Raw genomic sequence first — 22680 nt, 5'->3', positions numbered from 1 at the left:
TGACCTAAAAACGTTCAAAAATGCCCTTAAAATGCCCTAAAAATTGATCTTACATAATTGGCTTAGTAGGAAAAAAGGTTTTGTACTACTTAATATTTCTCTCTTCTTAACTTTTACAATAAACTGTCTAGCTTTTATTAGTCAGTTAATCTTTTAGCAATTTGATTTTTATTGTATTTGTAAATTTAATATTAATTGTAATTATAATTGTAATTGTATTCTTAATATGGTAGAGGGGAAGAGAAGGTCTGATGGCCTTATCTCTACCAGATTAAATAAATAAATAAATAAATAAATAATATTTAGACTAGTAATTAAATTAAATTTTACATCATTTTTTATAAATAGTACACTTTAATTAATTATTTTACCTGATCTAGTGTCCATGTATGATCGTTCACTTCTGCTTCGGCATGTGGACGTGAGTTCAACAGTCAGCTGATCGATCTTGGCCCTTCATGGGCTGTAGCGCCATGGATTTACTTTTACTTTTAGTTTCCATGTAGTCTACCACAAGGCCACTCTTATCTGGAATTAGCAGGTATAGAGGAGTCTATATTGAAGGGGTGGTTGGACTGATCCATTACATGGGGTGTACTACGTTAAAGTGGAAATATTTGTGTAGAAAAACGATTAAAATATTATATAAAATAATGGGTATTAATGGACAAAATATGTAAAGAAAATATCAAAGAAAATAAACATTATTTTATATTAATAATGGGCCTTTATGGTCAAAATTAAATAAAAATGCCTAAAAATGACCGAATAAAACAAAAGACGCTCTTATGAGTTGAAACAGGCAAAAATGCAAAAAAAAAAAAATGCCCTAACAAATATGTCTTAAAACACTCAGTTTATCACATAACATATAAATGCTAAAGCAGCTATGTTTCTGGCTTACTATAAAAAAGATGCAATTTCATCAAAATCCTAGCCCTAATAATTTTTAAAACTGCAAACAAAATGCTACATAGATATCAAACAACTTCTAGCTAGGTACGTAAAACGATGGATTCTCAGTTGGAAAAAAAAATCAACAGACTTAAACCAATAAAGCTGAATATGAAGATATGATGATGGTTAGTAGTAGTGATGGTGATAGTGGTTATTTGCAACAGAGATATCCCCCAAAACAATAATAAGTTGCAAGCCTATTCATTTAGTGTACTGCCCAAGGGCAGGTCTTTCAGTGCACACTCAGTGTTTTCAAAACTTTCCTATTTTCTGTCTTCTTTTTTGTCTCATATGATCGATATATCTTGTCGTCTGTCATCTGATATCTTCTCCTGCCCCAGACTCTTCTCCCGTTCACCATTCCTTCCAGTGCATCCTTCAGTAAACTTCTTCTCAGCAAGTGACCCAACCAATTTATTTTCCTCTTCCTGATCATTTTCAGCAACCAATTTATTTTCCTCTTCCTGATCATTTTCATCATCATTCTTTCTTCACTAGCCCATTGGAATTGTAAATATTCCCAGTAAGTAATCAATAAGGATATAATGATCTTAAATTTTAAATTGTTAACTACCTCCCATTGGAGGTAGCCCAGAAGGACTCAGTATACTCTCCTACATGAATTTTACAATATTAAATGTTTACATAAATTTTGTTGACATAAAATTGAAATAAACATATATGAATTATAAAGTGAAGAAAAAGAAATTAAACAGAGTGATTATGATGACTCAGAATTTGGCAAGGGCGTTTTAAAACTGAAGTTATGATGTCAGTAGTAAGTGTCTATGGTAGTTCAAAAGTCTTCCTGAAGCTTTCAAAGAACTTGGGAATCATACCACTAATTGCATACATTTCATACCGAAAACACATTAAGTTGTAATAAGTGAGTCAATAAACTTTCACGTTTGCACGTTTGATGACGCGTATGGTACTCAGACTGCACTCAAATTCCATCTCTGCTTGCTGTCAGATGTTCGAAGTGTACATACCTGCCGCTTCGACAATCCGGACACAATATCTTTACGGTTTGCCCTCGACATAGCTCCTCTAAAAGAAATCCAATAACAATTCCACTCAAGAATTACACGTACAATTTTGTAAACAGTTGTGAAGGCATCATGTTAGTTGTTTTCTGACATTATAGAATGTATTCGATAGACTATATTAACATACCCTCATTATAAGTTTGTATTAATTTGAATTGGTCTATAATACGTGGTATCAATTGATTCGTCTTGTAGTTGTAGTCAGGGGGAAAGTATGTGTCGATGCTATTCCGTAAATATGTTATTCGCAGTAAAGAAGCGCAGATATTAATTTATTAACTTAAAATTTTATTTTAATTGACGTGCGCGCTAATAAAAATTAAACTTCTTTATTGCGATATTTTATTGTAGATACCAGATATTATATCAAATATGTATTTATTTAAAAACGTAGTTACCGAAATATTTCCAATCTTGAAGTTGATTTTAAGAAAAATTAACTATTGAACATATTTATTTATAGAAAAAAAAATACTACAGTTGATAATGTTTATAATATAATTATTTTATGTTGTATGAGCATTTTAAATGTGTATATGAATGTGGAAATTGATTGATAACTTTTCTTTCAGGTGAAAGAGGATGTAAAGGTGGGCCATATCGTAGGCACTGTAGCAGCCTCGGATGCAAGCGACGGCGAGAATCTGGTGACAGGTAGGGGCGGAAGTCACGTGACATACACTCTTACATCTCTGACACCCGGCAGCCATTCTAGTCACAACAATAAAGTCGGCACCGAAGTGTCAGTGGGCGCCTTCGACATCGACAGAAGCTCCGGGTCACTGGTGGTAGCCCGTGAGCTTGATAGGGAGGTCCAGTCGGAATACCGCCTCGAGGTCCGAGCTCTGGACACCAGCGCCAGCAACAACCCTCAGAGCAGCGCCGTATCAGTCAGGGTGGACGTAGCGGACGTCAATGACAACGCACCCCACTGGCCGGAAGATCCGGTCATCATCCCAGTTCCAGAAGACACTCCAGTCGGATCTGCAGTATGGAATTTCACAGCTTCTGATGCCGACGCTGGATCAAACGGGGAACTTCGGTACAGTTTAGTGAAGCAGTGGCCCAATACGACTAGAACTCCGACATTTACAGTTGATCCCCTTACTGGTACCCTCACTCTTCATGCAGATCTTGACTACGAAGTTCTTCCGGAATATACCCTTATAGTAAGAGCGACGGATCAGGCTTCAAACAAATCTGAACGCCTGAGCACTTCAGTTACTGCTAGAGTGATGGTGCAGGATGCTAACGATAACGTCCCAGTGTTTGTGTCTCCGGCTACCTCTACCGTGTTGCTAAGTGATAGTGTCACTGTAGGATCTACCTTGTGTCACGTAATAGCAGTTGATAAAGATTTCGGTGAAAACGGACGTGTGACATACGTGATAGCGAGTGGGAATCAAGAAGGCAAGTTTTCTCTTAGTTATGACACGGGAGTGCTGACCTTGGCAAGGTCTCTGGTTTCTGTGGACACCCCTGGGAGTAGAAGGGGTAGTGTTGGTGGCGGGAGGTACACCCTCAATGTGACAGCAACCGACCACGGAGCTCCGGCCCCCAGACATACGACCAAGGCTCTGCATTTGATAGTCCAAGGAACGAAAGAGAATCCTCCGAGGTTCCTGCACTCTTTGTACCACGCCAATGTGTCTGAGGATGCTGCAATCGGAAGTTACGTCGCCAAGGTCATGGCGAGATCGGCTATGGTGGAATCTGGTAAGTTGAATATGTATTTTTTTTTACATAAAGCTATATTTTTTCATATTAGGTTGTGTTGTCTCGTGACTAGAATATTGTACGAAATGGAACTACAAAAATTGGAGAATTATCCTTCGAAGAGGTGGAAAAATTCAAATATCTTGGAGCAACAGTAACAAATATAAATGACACTCGAGAGGAAATTAAACGCAGAATAAATATGGGAAATGCGTGTTATTATTCGGTTGAGAAGCTTTTGTCATTTAGTCTGCTGTCAAAAAATCTGAAAGTTAGAATTTATAAAACAGTTATATTACCGGTTGTTCTGTATGGCTGTGAAACTTGGACTCTCACTTTGAGAGAGGAACAGAGATTAAGGGTGTTTGAGAATAAAGTTCTTAGGAACATATTTGGGGCTAAGAGGGATGAAGTTACAGGAGAATGGAGAAAGTTACACAACATAGAGCTGCACGTATTGTATACTTCACCTGACATAATTAGGAACATAAAATCCAGACGTTTGAGTTGGACAGGGCATGTAGCACGTATGGGCGAATCCAGAAATGCATATAGAGTGTTAGTTGGGAGACGAGGGAAAAAGACCTTTAGGGAGGCCGAGACGTAGATGGGAAGATAATATTAAAATGGATTTGAGGGAGGTGGGATATGATGGTAGAGACTGGATTAATCTTGCACAGGATAGGGACCAATGGCGGGCTTATGTGAGGGCGGCAATGAACCTCCGGGTTCCTTAAAAGCCAGTAAGTAAGTAAGGTTATGTTGTGTATTATGTGTAGGTATTATGAACTTAAAATCCAGACGTTTGAGGTGGGCAGGGCATGTAGCATATATTTTATTTTACTTGGTTATTTAACTACGATGGATCAACTACGAGGTTATTTAGCGTCGATGAGATTGGTGGTAGCGAAATGATATTTGGCGAGATGAGGCCGAGGACTCGCCATAGATTACCTGGCATTCACTTTACGGTTGGGGAAAACCTCGGAAAAAACTTAATCAGGTAATCAGCCCAAACGGGGATCGAGCCCACGCCCTAGCGCAACTTCAGACCGGGAGGCAAGCGCCTTAACCGACTGAGTCACGCCGGTGGCTGTAGCATGTATGAACGAATCCAGAAATACATATAGAGTGTTAGTTGGGAGGCCTGAGGGAAAAAGATCTTTGGGGAGGCCGAGACGTAGATGAAAGGATAATATTAAAATGGAATTGAGACAAGTCGAATATGATGATAGAGACTGGATTAATCTTGCTCAGGATAGGGACCGAGGTGGGCTTATGTAATGGCGGCAATAAACCTCTGGGTTCTATAAAAGCCATTTGTAAGTAAGGTTATGTTGTAACAAGTAAAAGCAATCAATTTCCGGCTTTCAGAAGTAACACATAATTACAACAAAATTTTTGAAATTGAATGATGGGATTTTGGACAAATGCTCATATACGTCAAACCTTATATTCAGAAAGAAATATTTGTATGAAAACAAAATATTTTTGTAACTATTATTGTGCAAGTTATGACGTCATTGACAGCATTTTTTAAATGACACCCTATAATGTTTAATATTATCAAATTAACTTTCGTTTTCATCAGGATTAAACGTAACATTTTTTTATGATTTCAAAATAAATACGTTTAGCTTACTTTATAAACTTTACAGATAAAATGGATATATAAAATTAGCTTTATACAAATTGGCATAAGGCAGTTACATATTCTAATTATTTCTAATTGTTTTCAGTTATTCTTTTGTAACCGATGCGATAGTTACAATTATATTTCATACCAATATCGTGACTATATATGCGTATGTTCAAAGAATTATTTAAAATTACAGTCTTAATTTAAGAATTTTACTTGTCTACTCTTTTTCATTATAAAATATTCATATACAGAATGTACACTGCCAGAATTAAAAAGACAGTTACATAATCAGTCTACTGAACAAAATATCTAGTGAAATTTAATTATATCTTACACTTTTATTCTTAATTTGTAAAATATTATGTTTTTAAGATTGGTAGTAGTTTAATCTTTTTTGTTTTACATTTCGATTGAACGTAAATGTTTTTGCCAATGACATTACACCCAACACATACCAATACACAACAGAGTAACAAACGGCTGTCTTTTCCAAAAACGTTAGACTCACGGAATTTTTTTTTTCTGGGAAAACCACAACAGTTACAGGAAAACATTTTACTTTTTTCAGTTATTTACACTCTAGCTCCAGTATTTTTTGGCAGTTTATATAGTTTATATTCTATATATTCTCACTGTTTTCATTTACGAGGGTGTGACAAAAGATTTTTGGCCAAACTCTGTGTTAATATTTTGAACTGATCAAGACTTCATTTCTTCTACAAAATAATTGAATGTAATAAACTTTACCTATTAATTTGGTTTGAAATGAAATAAGCTAATATTTTCAATTTAAAAACCTCTGTATTTTCTGTAACTGCATTGACATGGATATATAACGGAGGTCACAAGTAACATAAACAATTTATTATTATTATTATTATTATTATTATTATTATTATTATTATTATTATTATTATTATTGAATAATTAATTATTGATTAAATATAGAGACAGAAGTAGTAACATATATGATTGAACGAGAAAAAGGCTTAATTTATACTAAAGTAAAACATATGTATGCAAATACTTATTTTAATCTTTTTACTAAAATGTGTCTCTTATAAAGAAATGGCTATCGCTTGTTTACCAAAATCGACACTTAAAATTTATGTGAATCCTAAAAAATATTATTAGTTTACATTGAGACTCACTACAGAAAATCTTACCTTCTTAATACTTTGCCCTAGTGTCTGATCTACCTCTCATTGAGGTTCTCGTCGATATCGATATCTATATCTATTATCAAACACTACAACTCGCTTTACGATATGTGTCAGAGGGAGAACAATAAAATTGTTTGTATCCTCTTGAATCCTGAGATATTTTTTGTTTTATTTTTAAAGTTCAATATAATTCCACACTTCAAGTCACTGAAATGAGGAAAAATGCTGAAAAAATTCTGCAGGTTACAGTCAGGCTACAAATTCAGATAGGCTGTAGGTCTATTATACCATACTTCGTGTCTCTGCACATACATCTTATATTATAATTTTTTACCCTTAAAATATAACGTTTACTGTGTACTTACTTCGAAAGCGGGTCCTACGGTGCCTTGGCGTTGAGTTGCTGGTCGCCATTTTCACTTACAAATAGTTGAAACACGCATTGCAATGATTGAATCGATCTCTTGTGCTTTCTGTAAGTCTCAAGAGATGTCAGGAGCTTGACAAGCACAGAAAAGAAGTGACAGATAACGGTTCCATCTAGTGGAAATTTTTGAACTAAATGCATGTATGAAGTAGGTATAGTATACTATAGGCTACTCCAGGACCCAGTAGGACATCTGAAGTCTGATTAGTGTAATGCTGTAATGTATTACTAGTCAGCGATGTATGCAATGTAGGGAGAAAGAAACTAGCCGTCCTATCTCATATATCCTGGCTTAGTTGCCTCGTGAGTGATGATTATTGATGTCACTTATGAGGTTCAAACTTGTCTTCGGACATTTGACTAAACACTAAACAGTGTCTAGTCATTCATGGATAAGAAACGTTTACATTACTCGCAACTGTGATTTCTTAACATAACGAGGAAATGAGCCGTTCCTTCTTTTAACAGCCCAGCAGCCCGAACGTCAACAAATTTCGTATGTAGGCCTTTCATCGTCTATACTAATAATAAATCTGTAGCCGAAATTTGTCTGGTAATTTTCGATTTTCCAAAAATAATTGGTTCTAACATACTGTATATAATTAACCACCCTGGAACCGAAAATCGCTTTTTTGAAATTTTTGTTTGTATGTCTGTCTGTCTGTCTGTATGTTTGTTACCTTTTCACGCGATAATGGCTGAACCGATTTGTATGAAAATTGGAATATAAATTAAGTTCGTTATACTTAGTTTTAGGCTATATGACATTCAAAATACATTATTTAAAGGGGGGGTTATAAGGGGGCCTGAGTTATATAAATCGAAATATCTCGCTTATTATTGATTTTTGTGAAATATGTTGCTTAACAAACGTTTCTTTAAAAATGATTTCCGATAAGTTTTATTCCTTGCAAAATTTTGATAGGACTGATATTTAATGAGGTAAATGAGTTTTAAAATTAAAATACAATGCCATCTAAGGCGGTGTAATGAAATGAAAAACAAATGACTACGTCTATAAGGGGCCTTGGACAACAACAATCGAAAGTTATGAAACATAACCTACAGGGGATGTTTCTGTGTTTGTATGAATTAATATCGAAAGATAAATTAACCGATTTGTGTAATTGATTATTATTTCACCATTGGAAAGTGTAGTTTCTCTAGATGGACATAATGCTATAATGTTATTACAGTAACTTTTGAGTGCTCTCTGGACCAAATGATCGCATTTTAATTATTTAAATACAATTTATATTAAGTAACATATTAAACGATTTATCCTTCTATCAAACACGAATGTTCCCTGGATCAAACGTCCTATTCTAATTGTGTAATTACTTTATATTTATTTCTAACAGGTGCAGCGGAGCGCACGGGTAGGTATAGTTTGTAATAATTTTTTTAAACGTTTGTAACTCGGGGCGTCTCATTTTTTTATTACATGAAATTCTGAAGAAAATCGTCTGAGGGATTTTTAAGCTGAGCAGCATTCTATGTTTTTCGTTTTAAGTAGAAGCTGACTAATTTGTTTACAGAAAATTATTATATTTCTGTCCATCATTCCCTGATAAATTGACTCGTCGATACAAAATATGAGTACGCAACACTGATTATGAGAGGGAGAAAGCATTTGTACCAACACGAGATTGAAAGCCAGTACAGTGGTTTCCATATTTCGCCAAAAATGCTTGCTAACCATTGCTTGCATTAGAGGAAAACAAAAATATTAAATGTTGTAGAAAAAAAACAGTGAAAACATACGGTGTTTCTGAGATGTGTCACCATACATTAACACACCTAAAATGGCCGTCCAGTTGAAGTAGCCTTGCTTGTTAAGGCGTTGTAACAGAAGTTACTGTGTGATAGCTAATACGAGGCTTGATGTATCACACTGGCAGTGACATTAGCAGCAAGCAAAGACAGTGGAAGGCGCGTCCTTGTTCAACTTTATAACACAAGGGATCATAAACATTTATAGAATGCTATAAATGTAATGACCTTCCAGATAGACGATTGCTTTCATTTCAGAATCTTCTCTTTTCATTCAATAGCATCTAGACGCTGAACTACCGTTTCAGATATGAAATATTATTGTCTTCTCTGATCATTTTTCTGTTGAATTTAAGGAATTTTGTTAGATTTTGCCCCATCCCACAGTTTTTTTAGTACTTAAATTACCTTTTATGGTCTCATTGAGACTCATAAAAGTATTTCGTAATGGCCAGCTTCTTCTTAGTGGCTGTTTACTTGTCAGGTAACATTTGATAGATAGAGAAATTGTGTTATTCAGTGGCGGATAGTTAGTTCAGTGACGGCTCCTAGAATTTATTCGTGGAATGTTTAGTTATAGAAATTCAAATACAGATGTATTTATGTGTAGTAACCATATAATCAGAATGTGTGCTAACTAGACATGTTTACATGACACTCCATATTCATCTAATGAAATCATGAACATGTGAATTAACATTGCATATTCAAGAAGTGCACTTCAACACACGCTTTCAATGAAACCACACGTATTTGGATTGCAATTGTATATCCTTACTGTGGACAAGTAATATTCACTCGCTTCCAATGAAACCATAACCATTTCGATTGAAATTTCATATTCGTCGGGTGGTCTCTCATGTTCACTTCTATAAAACCATAACTTTTGGGTTCCAATTGCATTTTTATTGGATGTACTTCTATATTTGCTTTAAAAGAAACAATAAAATGTTTTAGAACGCAATGTACTCTTGTACATAAAGTGGAAAACGAATTAGACATTATGAGGACCAAAAATATCAGCCAATAAATTGAAATCTTATAGGGTTGAGTAGAGGAAAAATTCTCGAAACAAAAATGAATAACTTCAATTGTCCTAAGAAAATGTCTATAGCAGTGTTTCTCAAACTTTTCTGAATTGGGGACCACTTCTTTAAATCAGAACAGTTCCGCGGACCACCTTACTCTTGTTCCCTTCGAAAGCAAACTTATCATTTATGTAGCATATTTTAATACTAGTATACTTGCATTTTAATGTAGAAATAATTAATTAAAATTAATTTAATTCAATTCATTTTATATTAGTATTAACTAATTAATTTAATGTTAAAAGAAGAAAATTTCTTATATCGTCATTTGCAAAAACATAAATAAAAAAAAATAATGCAGAAACATGCCCGATTTTCAACAAGTAAAGATGCAATTTTGCATGTTCTATTGTTGGTGTACGTGACCATTTGAATGTGCAGACTGGGTGTCAGCAAAACTATTAAGAAAGTCATAAATGCATGAAAAGTTTCGGTACTTTGGTCCTGTTATGAATCGGGTGGTCCCTAGCTGGGTAACAGGCACAGCTCCAGATGTGCACGGAAAAGATGGCGAGAAACACAATGTTCATAGTGCTTTAAATCCCTCTTTTGTTGCTGAGAGTAGAGTGGGAAGGCGATAGACGAGAAGGTTTAATAAATTTCATAAAATGTCAGTACTGGGAGAAAAAGTGAAAGGCGATTGCCATGTGTCATTTACAAACTCTGAGATTTTCAGCTATAGTGTGATACGCAATTCGATAGAATTTTATTTTTTCTTCTGCCTTTTTTGAAGGACTACAAGGGCAAACCTCGAGGACCACAGGTGGTCCGCGGACCATAGTTTGAGAAACGCTGGTCTATAGGGTTATTACAAATGATTAACATAGTTGAAATTTCTACAATTTCTAAACAAACTGAGCAATCAAGAAGAGTTAGACGGGTATGGAATATATAAAGAACTACATTTAGTTATTTCGTGCTAGAACAAATGTTTCCAGCCACCGGCGTAGCTCTGGCGGTGGCGCGTTTTCATGCTGAGTTGCGCTCGGGCCTGGGTTCGATCCACTTGGGCTGTTTACCTGGTTAGTCTTTTTCCCCGAGCTTTTCCGAAACCGTAAGGCGAATGTAAGGTAATCTATGGCAAATCCTCTGCTTGATCTCGCTAACATCATTTACTTCATAATGGCCCTATAACTTACATTTTCCTTTTAAGTTACTTTCAGTGGCATTGTCATAGAGAATAAGGAGGGACTGTGCGCGCGTTTTTTTTATCCCAAAACATATATTTCATCTGTTCATTATAATTCGCCACTGAATGGATGAATGGATAGGTATTTGAATTGTATTGCCGATGGATGGTAAAATAATTCCATGCGCATTTGGGCAGCTCATGCTGGATCATTGTACTAACTCCGGAGTTGAATTTTGATTTGGAGACCTCTCATTCAAGGTGCTATTATGCGTTACGGTTTAGGTAAAAAATGTCCCTCCATTTCTCTTCATAGAGATTGAAGGGGCTGACTAGGCTCATGGAGTTTTCCTAACATATCCTAAAAATTTCAAATTTCCGCTCTAAAAGTTGATGCGATGCAGAGTAAAATTTGGGCTGCTGTATTTTATAGTAGATTCACACTACCTTGTAGCGAGACGATGTAAACGAAGTGAGGTGGGTGACCATTAGTCTAGGAGCTCGTATAAAATTTTCTGAAGTCTCTTAAGCGAACTGTGGAAACGAAGTGAGGTAGGTGGCTGTTGGTTAGGAGCTCACATAAAAATTAAGTCCTAAGGACCCTTACAAATATGCACACTTGTGTCCGTTTTCGATTACGTATTTTTCTTTTCTTCCAATCATTGATTGATTATATTCATTTATTAATTCATTCCAGTCATGCATTCATTCATCCCAGTCATTCATTCATTCCAGTCAGTCATTCATTCATTCCAGTCAGTCATTCATTCATCCATTCCAGTCATTCATTCATTCACTCTAGTCATTCGTTCATTCATTCATTCCAGTCAGTCATTTATTCATTCCAGTCAGTCAGTCATTTATTCATTCATTCCATTCATTCATTCCAGTCAGTCATTTATTCATTCATTCCAGTCAGTCAGTAAGTCATTCATTCATTCATTCATTCCAGTCAGTCAGTAAGTCATTCATTTATTAATTCATTCCAGTCAGTCAGTCATTCATTCCAGTCAGTCAGTCATTCATTCCATTCATTCATTCCAGTCAGTCAGTCATTCATTCCATTCATTCATTCCAGTCAGTTAGTCAGTCATTCATTCTAGTCCTTCATTCATTCATTCATTCATTCATTCCAGTCAGTCATTCACTTATTCATTCATTCATCCCAGTCAGTCATTCATTCATTCATTCCAGTCATTAATTTATTCATTCATTCATTCCAGTCAGTCAGTCATTCATTTATTCATTTATTCCAGTCAGTCAGTCATTCATTTATTCATTCATTCCAGTCAGTCAGTCATTCATTTATTCATTCATTCATTCCAGTCAGTGATTCATTTATTCATTCATTCATTCATTCATTCCAGTCAGTCATTTATTTATTCATTCATTCATTCCAGTCAGTCATTCATTCACTCATTGGCGACATAATTCGTCCAGATTTACGTTTTACTTAAGAAAGTCATACTAAATGTGTCTGTCGTCTAAGAATCTTTAAACCAATGCGAAGTATGATAATTAGAACGCCACTGCGACGACTAACTCTTACCAATATTACAGACAATAAAGCTAGGTGTACAGTCTTAGAAAAAAGTTTTGTCTCAGAAAGGAGCCAGTGCGCATGATCAGAGGACGAGCGACCTGATTCACAAGAGGAGGATTAGTTGAGGTAATGAAATTACTTTTGTTTCGTTGTATGTCCGATCATGCGCACTGCCTCCTTTTTGGTACAAAACTTTTTTCTAAGACTGTACAGTCTTTGTAAGAGATTCAGTGTTTTTTTTTTAAGTTGTGGACTTAAATTTTTTAAGAACATGACCCGTGAAAGAAGACAACCGTATACGCCATTTCCGCTTTACACTGAAAAAATCTTATTACACAACACAACATTTCGATTTCGTAACAAACAGCGAGCTCTCATTCTCTCCGAACTTGCGATCAATTAACATCACGATGAGCCTCGGAGCGGAGTTTTACATCGTTAATCAAATAAGCTGAACGCAGTTTTATAAGATCACCTCTCGAAGGGACAGATATTTGGCTATGTGATTAATATTTTATCCATTACGCTAAGACAAAAAAAAAATCTCTTAACATATCCTTTATACGAAAACTCTGTACACGCAAGCTTATTATAAGAATGAGAAAAAGAAGACTAGCAGGAAGAGCTAGACAGAGACAGAAAGATGAGAAATACTCAAATAGAATATCTATAGAGTATATATGTGTATAAAGAGACGTGGCAACGTTGCCTTTTGCCTCCTAAAGATAATTACCTGGTATTAAATATGGCTGCCTGAGCTGCTGCATCAGCAGCAACTGAGCCTTAATTTGCGTTCGTGTTGCGTTAGATTACCAGCTTCCTCATATACAGCTCGACCGCGGCGGCGAACGGTGGGCCACTTGCTTTATTAGCGGCGGGGCCTCTGCCTTCCCTCTCTCGGAATTGCGGGCTGTAACAAGTTAGGCAGCCTTCAGCCGTATACATATGTTCCACTATTCATTTCATGGCAACCCACAAAATAGTTCGCAACAGAATAAAATAATTCTAAAGATCTTTAGATAGAGGTTGAATAATATCTTGTACTGTAGCTCAGGTGGTAAGGGGTTTGTAGCTCAGAGAAATTAAGGGGACACTCAACTTAAAAATTGCAGAAAAATGAAAAATTAAATTTCTACACTAATTTACGTGACAGAACTAAATCAATACGCAGAATTCTTCCCCTATTCATTGAGAAGTCACAGTAAAATGCACAAAGCCAAAAAAATAAGAAATGATAATTAAAAGTGATATTTCAATTAATGATTGATTAAAAATTGAAATATTTTTTTTATTTTGAAAAGTATTGGATCTAATGAGCTGAGATTTTGCATGTTACTTTCCATGTGTATATTAAACTTTTTCTCCAAATTTGAAAAAATTGGTCAAATAAGAAAAAAGTTCCAAAATATAGTTGAGTATCCCCTTAAGCAGATCGAATTTCGACTCCCGGATGACAAGTGCAGATTTACCAGCTTTGCAAAGGAACTGAGTAAATATTAGGCTATATGACAGTTTTTTTGGACTTTGCACTATTACAGAGATGTAAAAATATCCCTTGTTTCGAAGACATTTGTCGGCCCCATTATCAGGGAAGTCGAGCAAAGGAAAACCTATCAGTTTGTTCCGTTACCAATAGCAATTCTCGGGAATTTAAAAAATAAGATTCCCTTTTTTAACTTCACTAAGGATCTTAGAGAAATGCAAGCTTCACAAAAAAAGAGTAGCAAAAGAATCGACAGTTGCATAGCTTTACTGTGCTGCATATCTTTACGTAGAACTGTGGAATAACGGTTAGCATGTCTGACCGTGAACGAGCGGTTGCGGGTTCAAATCTTAGTTGGGACAAGTTATCTGGTTGAGGTTTTTCCGGGGTTTTCCCCCAACCAATTAAGAGCAAATACTGGTAAGATTCGGCGCTGGACCATGGATTCATTTCGCTGACATTATCACTTTAATTTCATTCAGACGCTAGATAACCATCGCAGTAAAATAAAACCAGTCAAAAATATAACAAAGAACTACGTATGCGTGCTAACTCCTCTTAGCTTTACTATTCTAGCGTGCATAGCTTTACTATTCTGCACATAGAACTACGTCTGGGGATGATCACTTTTCGATAGATGCTTAGCTTCATATTCATATATAGGCCTACTAATTTAATTTTTTTTTTTTTTTCACATACCATGAAGTAGTGCGTAAAGAAAATTTATGCACCTAAAAGTTATTCCTCGCCCCTTAAAATATTTCTAAATGATCCATTGTAACACGTAAAAAATTACGTAAAATTATAGCTGCAACTTATTATGCATTTACTGTTTAAATATTAGCAGATTTATAATGATTTTTTTGCACGACTGCGTGTTTTCTCTTCGTTACAGCAAACGGACACTACGATTGAAAGTTGATTTTACTGAATTCAGAGAGTATGTTGAAATATTACAGATAACTGCTCTAGAGATGTAATAAAAACCACTGCCTTCTATGTATCCTACAATCCTATAATGCATGTAAAATTCATATGCAAAACATAATGTTAATTAATATAATATATTATACGAAAGAAATCACTGCATTTTAAATGTATTGAACTTTATTTAAACAATTCAAACTTCACTTAACGAAAAAAATAATAAAAATTATTCCCTTTGAAGGCGAAATATTACAAGTACCTGAATCATTTTTACTCCTTCACATTGAAGTTGATGGTGAAGTTTGTACGTTGGCCAAACTGCTAACCTTCAGACAACTGTTCATAGTGTAACGTACGTACTGTATATTAAGATTTTTTTTATATACTGTACTGTACAATACACGTTTATGAAGTGCATTACAAAATCTCGAAAATTGAAGAATTCGCTCTGCTCGTTTTTCAGACTTTTCCTCGATTTTGTAAAAAGCACTTCCCAACCTTGTAATATACTATTCCACGATTTTAGATAGGTACAGGTCCCCTTCAGGCGATGCGCTACTGAAATTTCTAAAATCCACAATTTTTTAACTAGAGAGTTGAAACTTTTACTGAATATGCATGTCAATATCATAATGACACATTGCAATTTTAAATCTTTTCTCATGAACACTTTTTAAAAATTAAATTTATTTTTTTATCTTCTTAGTGAAAATCCTATTTCTACAAAAATAAATGAATAAATAAATATTTTTTTTCTTAAAGGTAACACTGCATATTGTTTAATGAAGCACTAGTAACGCCCTACTCTAATTTGTTCATTTGTAAAAAAAAATATATATATAATTTCTTCAACGTTCAAACATTAATAAAAAATAATACTGTTTTACTTATTCCCTAGCAATAAACTGTGCTGAATACAGGCAATCAGATGCTCAATTTCACAACAGAGACATTAATGAATAAGTAGTCTATGCCAAATTTCATCACTCTAGTTTTAAAATGATTGCTTGCCATTGAAAATTTAAAAAAAATCTTTTTTGAGATATTAAATTTAAAGTTTCGGTTACACGTAACTTGTACATTAACACAATTTCTACCAATTTTAAAATAAAATGATACTTATAATTAAGATATTGATAAAATTTTCAGGAAAGCGCATATTTTTAGCGCGAAAATAAAAACATGATAAGATGTCAAAATTAATCTGTTTTCAGTAGCGCATTGCCTTAACTGAAAATCTACTGGTGACTTCCGTAGTTGCAGCATTTAGTAAAATAATTCTAGGAATCCAATTAATTTCATATATAGTCTTTCAATATTTCAACTATTATCCAATACAACGTATTCCCCTGGTAGAGGAGAAGAGAAGGCCTATGACCTTATCTCTACCAGGTTAAATATATAAATAAATAAATAAATAAATAAATAAATATTATTTCATTCAAATAATTTTTGCTTTCATATGCTACCTTTTTTTTTTGCAAACAAGCCCTTTCCTGAAAGTGCCGAATTTGTGAGTCATTTATCTCAAATCAACAGGAGAAAAATTCTCATTGCTATAGCCTATAACAAAGACGAAGAACTTAACGACTAATGGCTGGAATAACAACACTAGTTACGAAAGAAAAGCACATGCATGAGCACACCTACTTTCTGAGCAAAAGTGATAAATCTTCTCCTTCGGAAATCGAAACCGCGACCACGCAGTTGTTGGTAAGGGAAGCTGTCAGCTGAGTCACAGCGGGGAACTACCCGTACGATGATCATTTTAGCCTTACTTTTCCTGGCGATTGGAAGGGTCAGGATTTTTAACCTACCGCATTCTGTGCTTTTCACAAGTCATAACAATAGCGATCCAGAGTCGTAGAAGAGTTGAAAGCGATACCACATCATTAAATAAACTAATAAAGATGCGGCAAACCATGGAACTCCAACAGCAGATGATATGTTGTCTGTCAGCAAGAATATATACCTACGATAAGCTGGTTCCAGATTTGAATAGCGCAAACTCCAAATAAGTATCTGTCCTTAAGTGGAGTTAATGTAATTTGCGTAATAAACCTTTGCTATCTTGTCCTCCTTTCTCACCTGTAAAGAAGGCACTGTTTCCCTCTCATCTGAGTTCACTAGACTCACACAGCTTTTAAGCCTAAATGTTCATATATTCAAATTCAAATGCAAATTTATTTACAATTTACATTTGAAATGAATACATATGAATAGATTCCCGAAATGAGCATATGCTCGTGCTCGGGTACAGTCCAGTAGTCTACATAAATTTTACAGGGATTGAATAATAATGCTGATGATAGAAATAATAGTAATAATAATAATAATAATACTAATAATAATAATAATAATAATAATAATAATAGAATAATCGTGACAAATGATACAAAGATTATAATACTAAATAATTCATTAATAATAATAATAATAATAATAATAATAATAATAATAATAATAGCGATAAAACAAAAATATTTACAATAATAAAATAAATACTAAGACGGATAAAATAAAATATAAAACCACTAGCGAGAGTTAACACAACTTAAATAAGCATATAATAACCGGGAAAAATGACGAACTCGAAAATCAACAGAAAAGTTCGTTGTATCGCAGACGACAGCAACCGCCGAATTGACATTGTGTTGTGCATTAATGGTAGTAGGGGGAAGCCGAAAGTCTACGTTACTGCCGTTGTCTTCGAATTTTCTCGTACAATCATGCAAAAACAAAATGTCTACGAGTCAAACTGTTCATTATTACCAGGATAAATACAAATAATACTGAAATATATTAATCTAGTTTCAGTTATAGATCTTCCCTTTTGTGCAAGAGGTACCATATCAAAATATTTTATGAATGGCGGGGAAAATATAAATTTCAAGAACTCTCTAGTGACAAGTACAATCAAGTGTATCTGTGGCAATGCTAAGAAATCATTTATTGGAGATATATACAGTTATTAATTAAGAAAATGATCTATTTATATTTATTACAATGTTTTATCTTATAGGTTACATGCATCAGATAAATACAATAAAAATTAGTGCCATATAATGCTAATAACACTTAAAAATAATAAAATGTATCAAATATCATACAAACATTTTCACTTTATTTTTAAACTTAAGAATGTGTAAATTGCTTAGGTCTGTATTATTTTTCAATACTGAATTGTATAGTCTTGGTCCATAATTCCTGTATGTAAAGTTGTCTTCTTATGTTTGTATAAAACTAGAAATTATTATTTAATGGAGTCTAGCAGAGCAACAAAAATGTTACGTTAAAATGACGTAGTCACGACCTTTTTCCTAAGAAATTAATTTAGTGGGGAAGGGGGGGGAAGTATACACCGTTTACTGGATATATACCCGACTCTCTCGAAACTAGTTTTTCCACAGCTATGAAAAATTACTCGCTCTAAAACAACTATCATTCTACAACTCAAGGAGTACATCAGGATGGGCATTACTATCTTTATACTTATTCAGTTTAAAATGTGAGGCTGTCCGCACGCAATGAATCGTGATCAAATAAAATGGGTCTGTCCTTACAGTTCCGAGAAATAATACGCCACTGTGCTTTATATCCGTCGGAGACTTGAATGCATGAATAGGATAGGAACTCCGTTGACGACATTCCTAAAGGAGGACTCATCAGTTGGAAATGAATAAGAGACGGATATAATAAACAAAATTTTATGAGAAATGAGAGGTAACAGTAATATTCTAACAATATTTTATAAAATAGATTTCTTTTTATGTAATAGATTTGTCCAGAAAACTTCCTTGAGACTGTTGGAAAGAGAGATGATATACGTACTCAGAATAAAAATGTGTTGAATATTCTGAAAATTAGAAGCAGTCCTAAAGATATGAGGGTGAAGAAGAAGAAGAAGAAGAAGAAGAAGAAGAAGAAGAAGAAGAATGGATGAAATAATCAAGACCAAGAATTACAGAATAGCAATTGAATTTCCAGTAACCTCTTTCAAATTTTGTCGTCATCGTAATCATCATCATCATCATCTTGGCTAAAAATAGTGGATCAAACGATCTGTTTTGCCTTCCATTCAGTCCATCTCGTTCCAGGACGGCCCACATCTCTCTTGCTATGGAACTTATTTATTTGTCAGCGTAGGAAATCGATTACTATTCATTCTCTGTAAGTGACTAATCCATTCCTCTGCAATTTTCTTCAACTTTAATTATATGAGTAATTTTGAACTCGTTTCTTATTTCTTCGTTAGAAAATTTATCTTCCGCAGAACAGCATAAGACAATTTAATCTTACAAAGTGCATGCGTGTTATTGTTAGGAAAATTCTATAATTTTGATCAACAATCGATACCGAAGTTTCATCGTGAGACGGCGATCTAGACACTGTTATCACTGTTTATCTATACCACTAATATCAATGTATTTCTTGAAAAGAATATACACATAATGGTATTTTAGTGATCATGTTACAATCTTCAACGAGAAACGTTTATGCTCGAGGTTGAAATGGAGAACATGTTACGGAACTTTAAACTTCTGATGTCACTTCCTTTTTGAAAGCTGAAGTTCTTAAAGTTGATAATGGGGTAGTACCATCTCTTTCGTCATTTCATTAGCCGATACGTAGATGGCGTTTTTGAAATCACTTGATATTTGTAAGCTTAAAAATAGATAAATAGGTACCAAACTATTTAATGTAGGTATAAACCAGACCTGGACGTAAATACCTCAATTGAGGTACTGCAGACTACCCCTCAACTCCCCACTCCACATTCCCCGGCAGAGACAGTTCAGTATTGGACCGATACAGTTAGACCTCAAGACAAGCATTGCTGAGTGACGGATTGTATGAGGCATGCATCATAGCTTTAGGCTCTCGCTGATCGCCTAAAATCCACTACTGATGCACAGTGCTTTACTGTGTGTTCGTTTCTAAAAAAGGTAATGCGAAAAGGACATGAGCGGGGATATCTCCTTTCCTTTTATGCCCAGGGCTGGTATAAACACTAATCAGCCATAAATATTCCTTCATCATCGGAGTACATCTGCGAATATACACTATCTACCAAAAAGTAATTGGGCACTGTTTTTGCCCCTTTAGAACCCAGTGGTACCACCTCTTGTTGCTATAACAGCAGCCACCCTGTCAGGCATGCTCTCCACTAGTTTGTGTAGGATATCCACTGGAATGTGTCGCCATTCCTCTTGCAACATGGCACTCAGTTGGACAATGGAAGTTGGTCGAATTTCCCGAAACCTCAATCGCCGGTCCAATTCGTCTCAAAGGTGCTCAATGTGATTGAGATCAGGACTCTGTGCAGGCCAGTCCAACCGGTGAACATTATTGTCTGCATACCACTGCATAGTAGCCGCCGAAACATGGCATCTAGCACGTAAAATCCTGGGTGCCCAATTACTTTTTGGTAGATAGTGTATAAAGAGTTACAATTGCGAGAGGGTTTTCTTGGCTTCATGATATTTTTGTGCAAATTACTGTGGGTAATAATTCGTGACTGAGATGTTTCCGAGCATGTTCCCCGTGTACCAACTCTAATAGTTTATAATACGGGGTCCACACCTGTGGAGTAACAGTCAGCACGTCTGGCCACGAAACTAGATGGCCCGGGTTCGAATCCCGTTCGGGGCAAGTTACCTGGTTGAGGTTTTTTCCGTGGTTTTTTCTCAACCCAATACGAGCAGATGCTGGGTAACTTTCGGTGCTGGACCCCGGACTCATTTCACCGGCATTATCACCTTCATTTCATTCAGACGCTAAATAACCTAGATGTTGATACAGCGTCGTAAAATAAACCAATAAAATAAAATAAATATAATACGGGTAATTAAACATAATGTAACTCATGGATAATTGCACTGACAAACTACAAAAATACCTGCCAGTAAGAGGATTCGAGATCTGGACCGTAGTTTACGTGCAGTATTAAAGCTTTGTTTTAACAATTTCTTATGGTCTAAGCGCCCTATTATCATGATATTAATTAATAAATTATGAAACTGCTGTGTTGTACCTTTTTCATTTATTTGTAGTTTCTGTCCTAGACACGATCAATTTAGTTCAAGAATTCGCCTATCAGATGATTTCTTTTTTGTATGGCTCTTTGGCTTGTTCCCTAATTTACTTAGGTATGCAAGTAGGTTGGACCACTTTCAGAAATTAAGTTCAAACAAAATTTGGAGTACTTTGGTTATATAAAAAAATTGCCTTACAATTTCCGCAGCTATACTTTTATTTTTCATTGAAACTTAATTAGAGATTTTAATCGGTCTTGCTCATAAAAATAGTGAAATGCGGATACAATATTCCCTAGAGTCAGAAAAATTGTTAACATTTCTTAGAAACCCAACGCACGCTTATAAACCAGTAGGAATGTGAGCATACGTGTAACTTCCAGACGGTGAAGGGGTTTTTCCTTAGGCGAACGGCCTTATATTAGATAAGCAGGAGTTAATTGTCAGAGAATCGGTTTATGGACTATCTTATCAATCACTGGCTCCACCTCCAGATATATAGGTTCCATTCCTACACGAAGACAATCGCTCGACAGATCCAAAGACCTGAATCAAACCCGGGGCCAGCCTCTCTGGTTTTAATCACAGCGAGTTTAATTATTGCTGGAAACTCAATCAAGCATGTACCACATAATTACACATCAGCCGTGGCGGGATCTTGATGTAAACGCCGCAGCTAAATGAGTATTGGCTGGATAAATACCTCAGCGACTCATTCCTCGCCCAAATTAGGTAATGGGAAAACATAAACAGCCTAAGAGACTTTTCCTCGCATTTTTTAGGGTAAGCAAACTTACAAAACTGTAGCATTTAGGAGGAGATTATTTCTAAACAATTGGAGGAGGTTCATTATGTTGGGATTTCCTAAAGTGTTTACCTTTCTCAATAAATCGGATAATTTGAGTATCAAGTTCTTTGAACAAATTTCGATAACTGTCCAGTAGTAAGAAACGATTTGAATACGTACGTTCACGCATTCGTAAATAATGTCATTATTTTCAGGGGGATTATTATTTGAGATATTTCAAACAAAAAAAAGTTTAATAACTTTTGATTGTTTTTGCTTCTTTTCGAGGTAAAAATTGATTCAATTCCCAATACGCTGAACCAATTTAAGAGAGCAGTGTATTATGATGTTATAATTACGGTTGAAAGAATTCTAGTTTTGACCTTTAAATATGATCCGAACAAATGTAACTTTTCGTTCTGCGAAGGAATTTTAGAATGTTACATTTGTTCGGATCAAATTTCTGCATATTTAAAAGACTAAACTTCTTTCAATCATAATTAGCTGTATTATCATAATACACTGCTGTCTTAAATTTACTGAGCATATTGGGATTTAAATCAGTAGCTTTCCCAAAACACGCAATGAAATGTTTAATATAAAACAATTTTTATCTCGGAAGGGAAGCAAAAACGAGCAAGATTATATTAAACTTTTTTTAAATACCGCAAAGAATAACGCCCTGAAATTAATGAAATTACTTACGGTTCAACATATATAATATGCGCTGTTATGTCTTATTTAACGACGCTCGCGACTGCCGAGGTTATATCAGCGTCGCCGGTATTCCGAAATTTAGTCCCGCAGGAGTTCTTTAACATGCCAGTAAATCTATTGCTATACCAACTGCGTCAACCAGGCCGACTACAATATGTATGTATGTATGTATGTATGTATGTATGTATGTATGTATGTATGTATGTATGTATGTATGTATGTACATTACCGGTCAAAAGTTTTC

At 35.0% G+C, this 22680-nt stretch overlaps 1 protein-coding gene across 2 annotated transcripts in view; it reads left to right on the top strand.

Annotated features, from left to right (window-relative positions):
* Positions 1-22680, top strand: part of LOC138694887 (protein dachsous-like) — a 378336-nt gene that overhangs the window by 220026 nt on the left and 135630 nt on the right. For both annotated transcript variants that reach the window (XM_069819056.1, XM_069819055.1), the window contains exon 7: positions 2579-3722. In XM_069819056.1, the coding sequence (XP_069675157.1) occupies positions 2579-3722 (1144 nt within the window). The remainder of the gene's footprint in view (positions 1-2578; positions 3723-22680) is intronic.

This window comes from Periplaneta americana, chromosome 2 (assembly GCF_040183065.1).
Source record: "Periplaneta americana isolate PAMFEO1 chromosome 2, P.americana_PAMFEO1_priV1, whole genome shotgun sequence".
Lineage (NCBI taxonomy): Eukaryota > Metazoa > Arthropoda > Insecta > Blattodea > Blattidae > Periplaneta > Periplaneta americana.
This window is presented reverse-complemented; position numbering and strand designations above follow the sequence as displayed.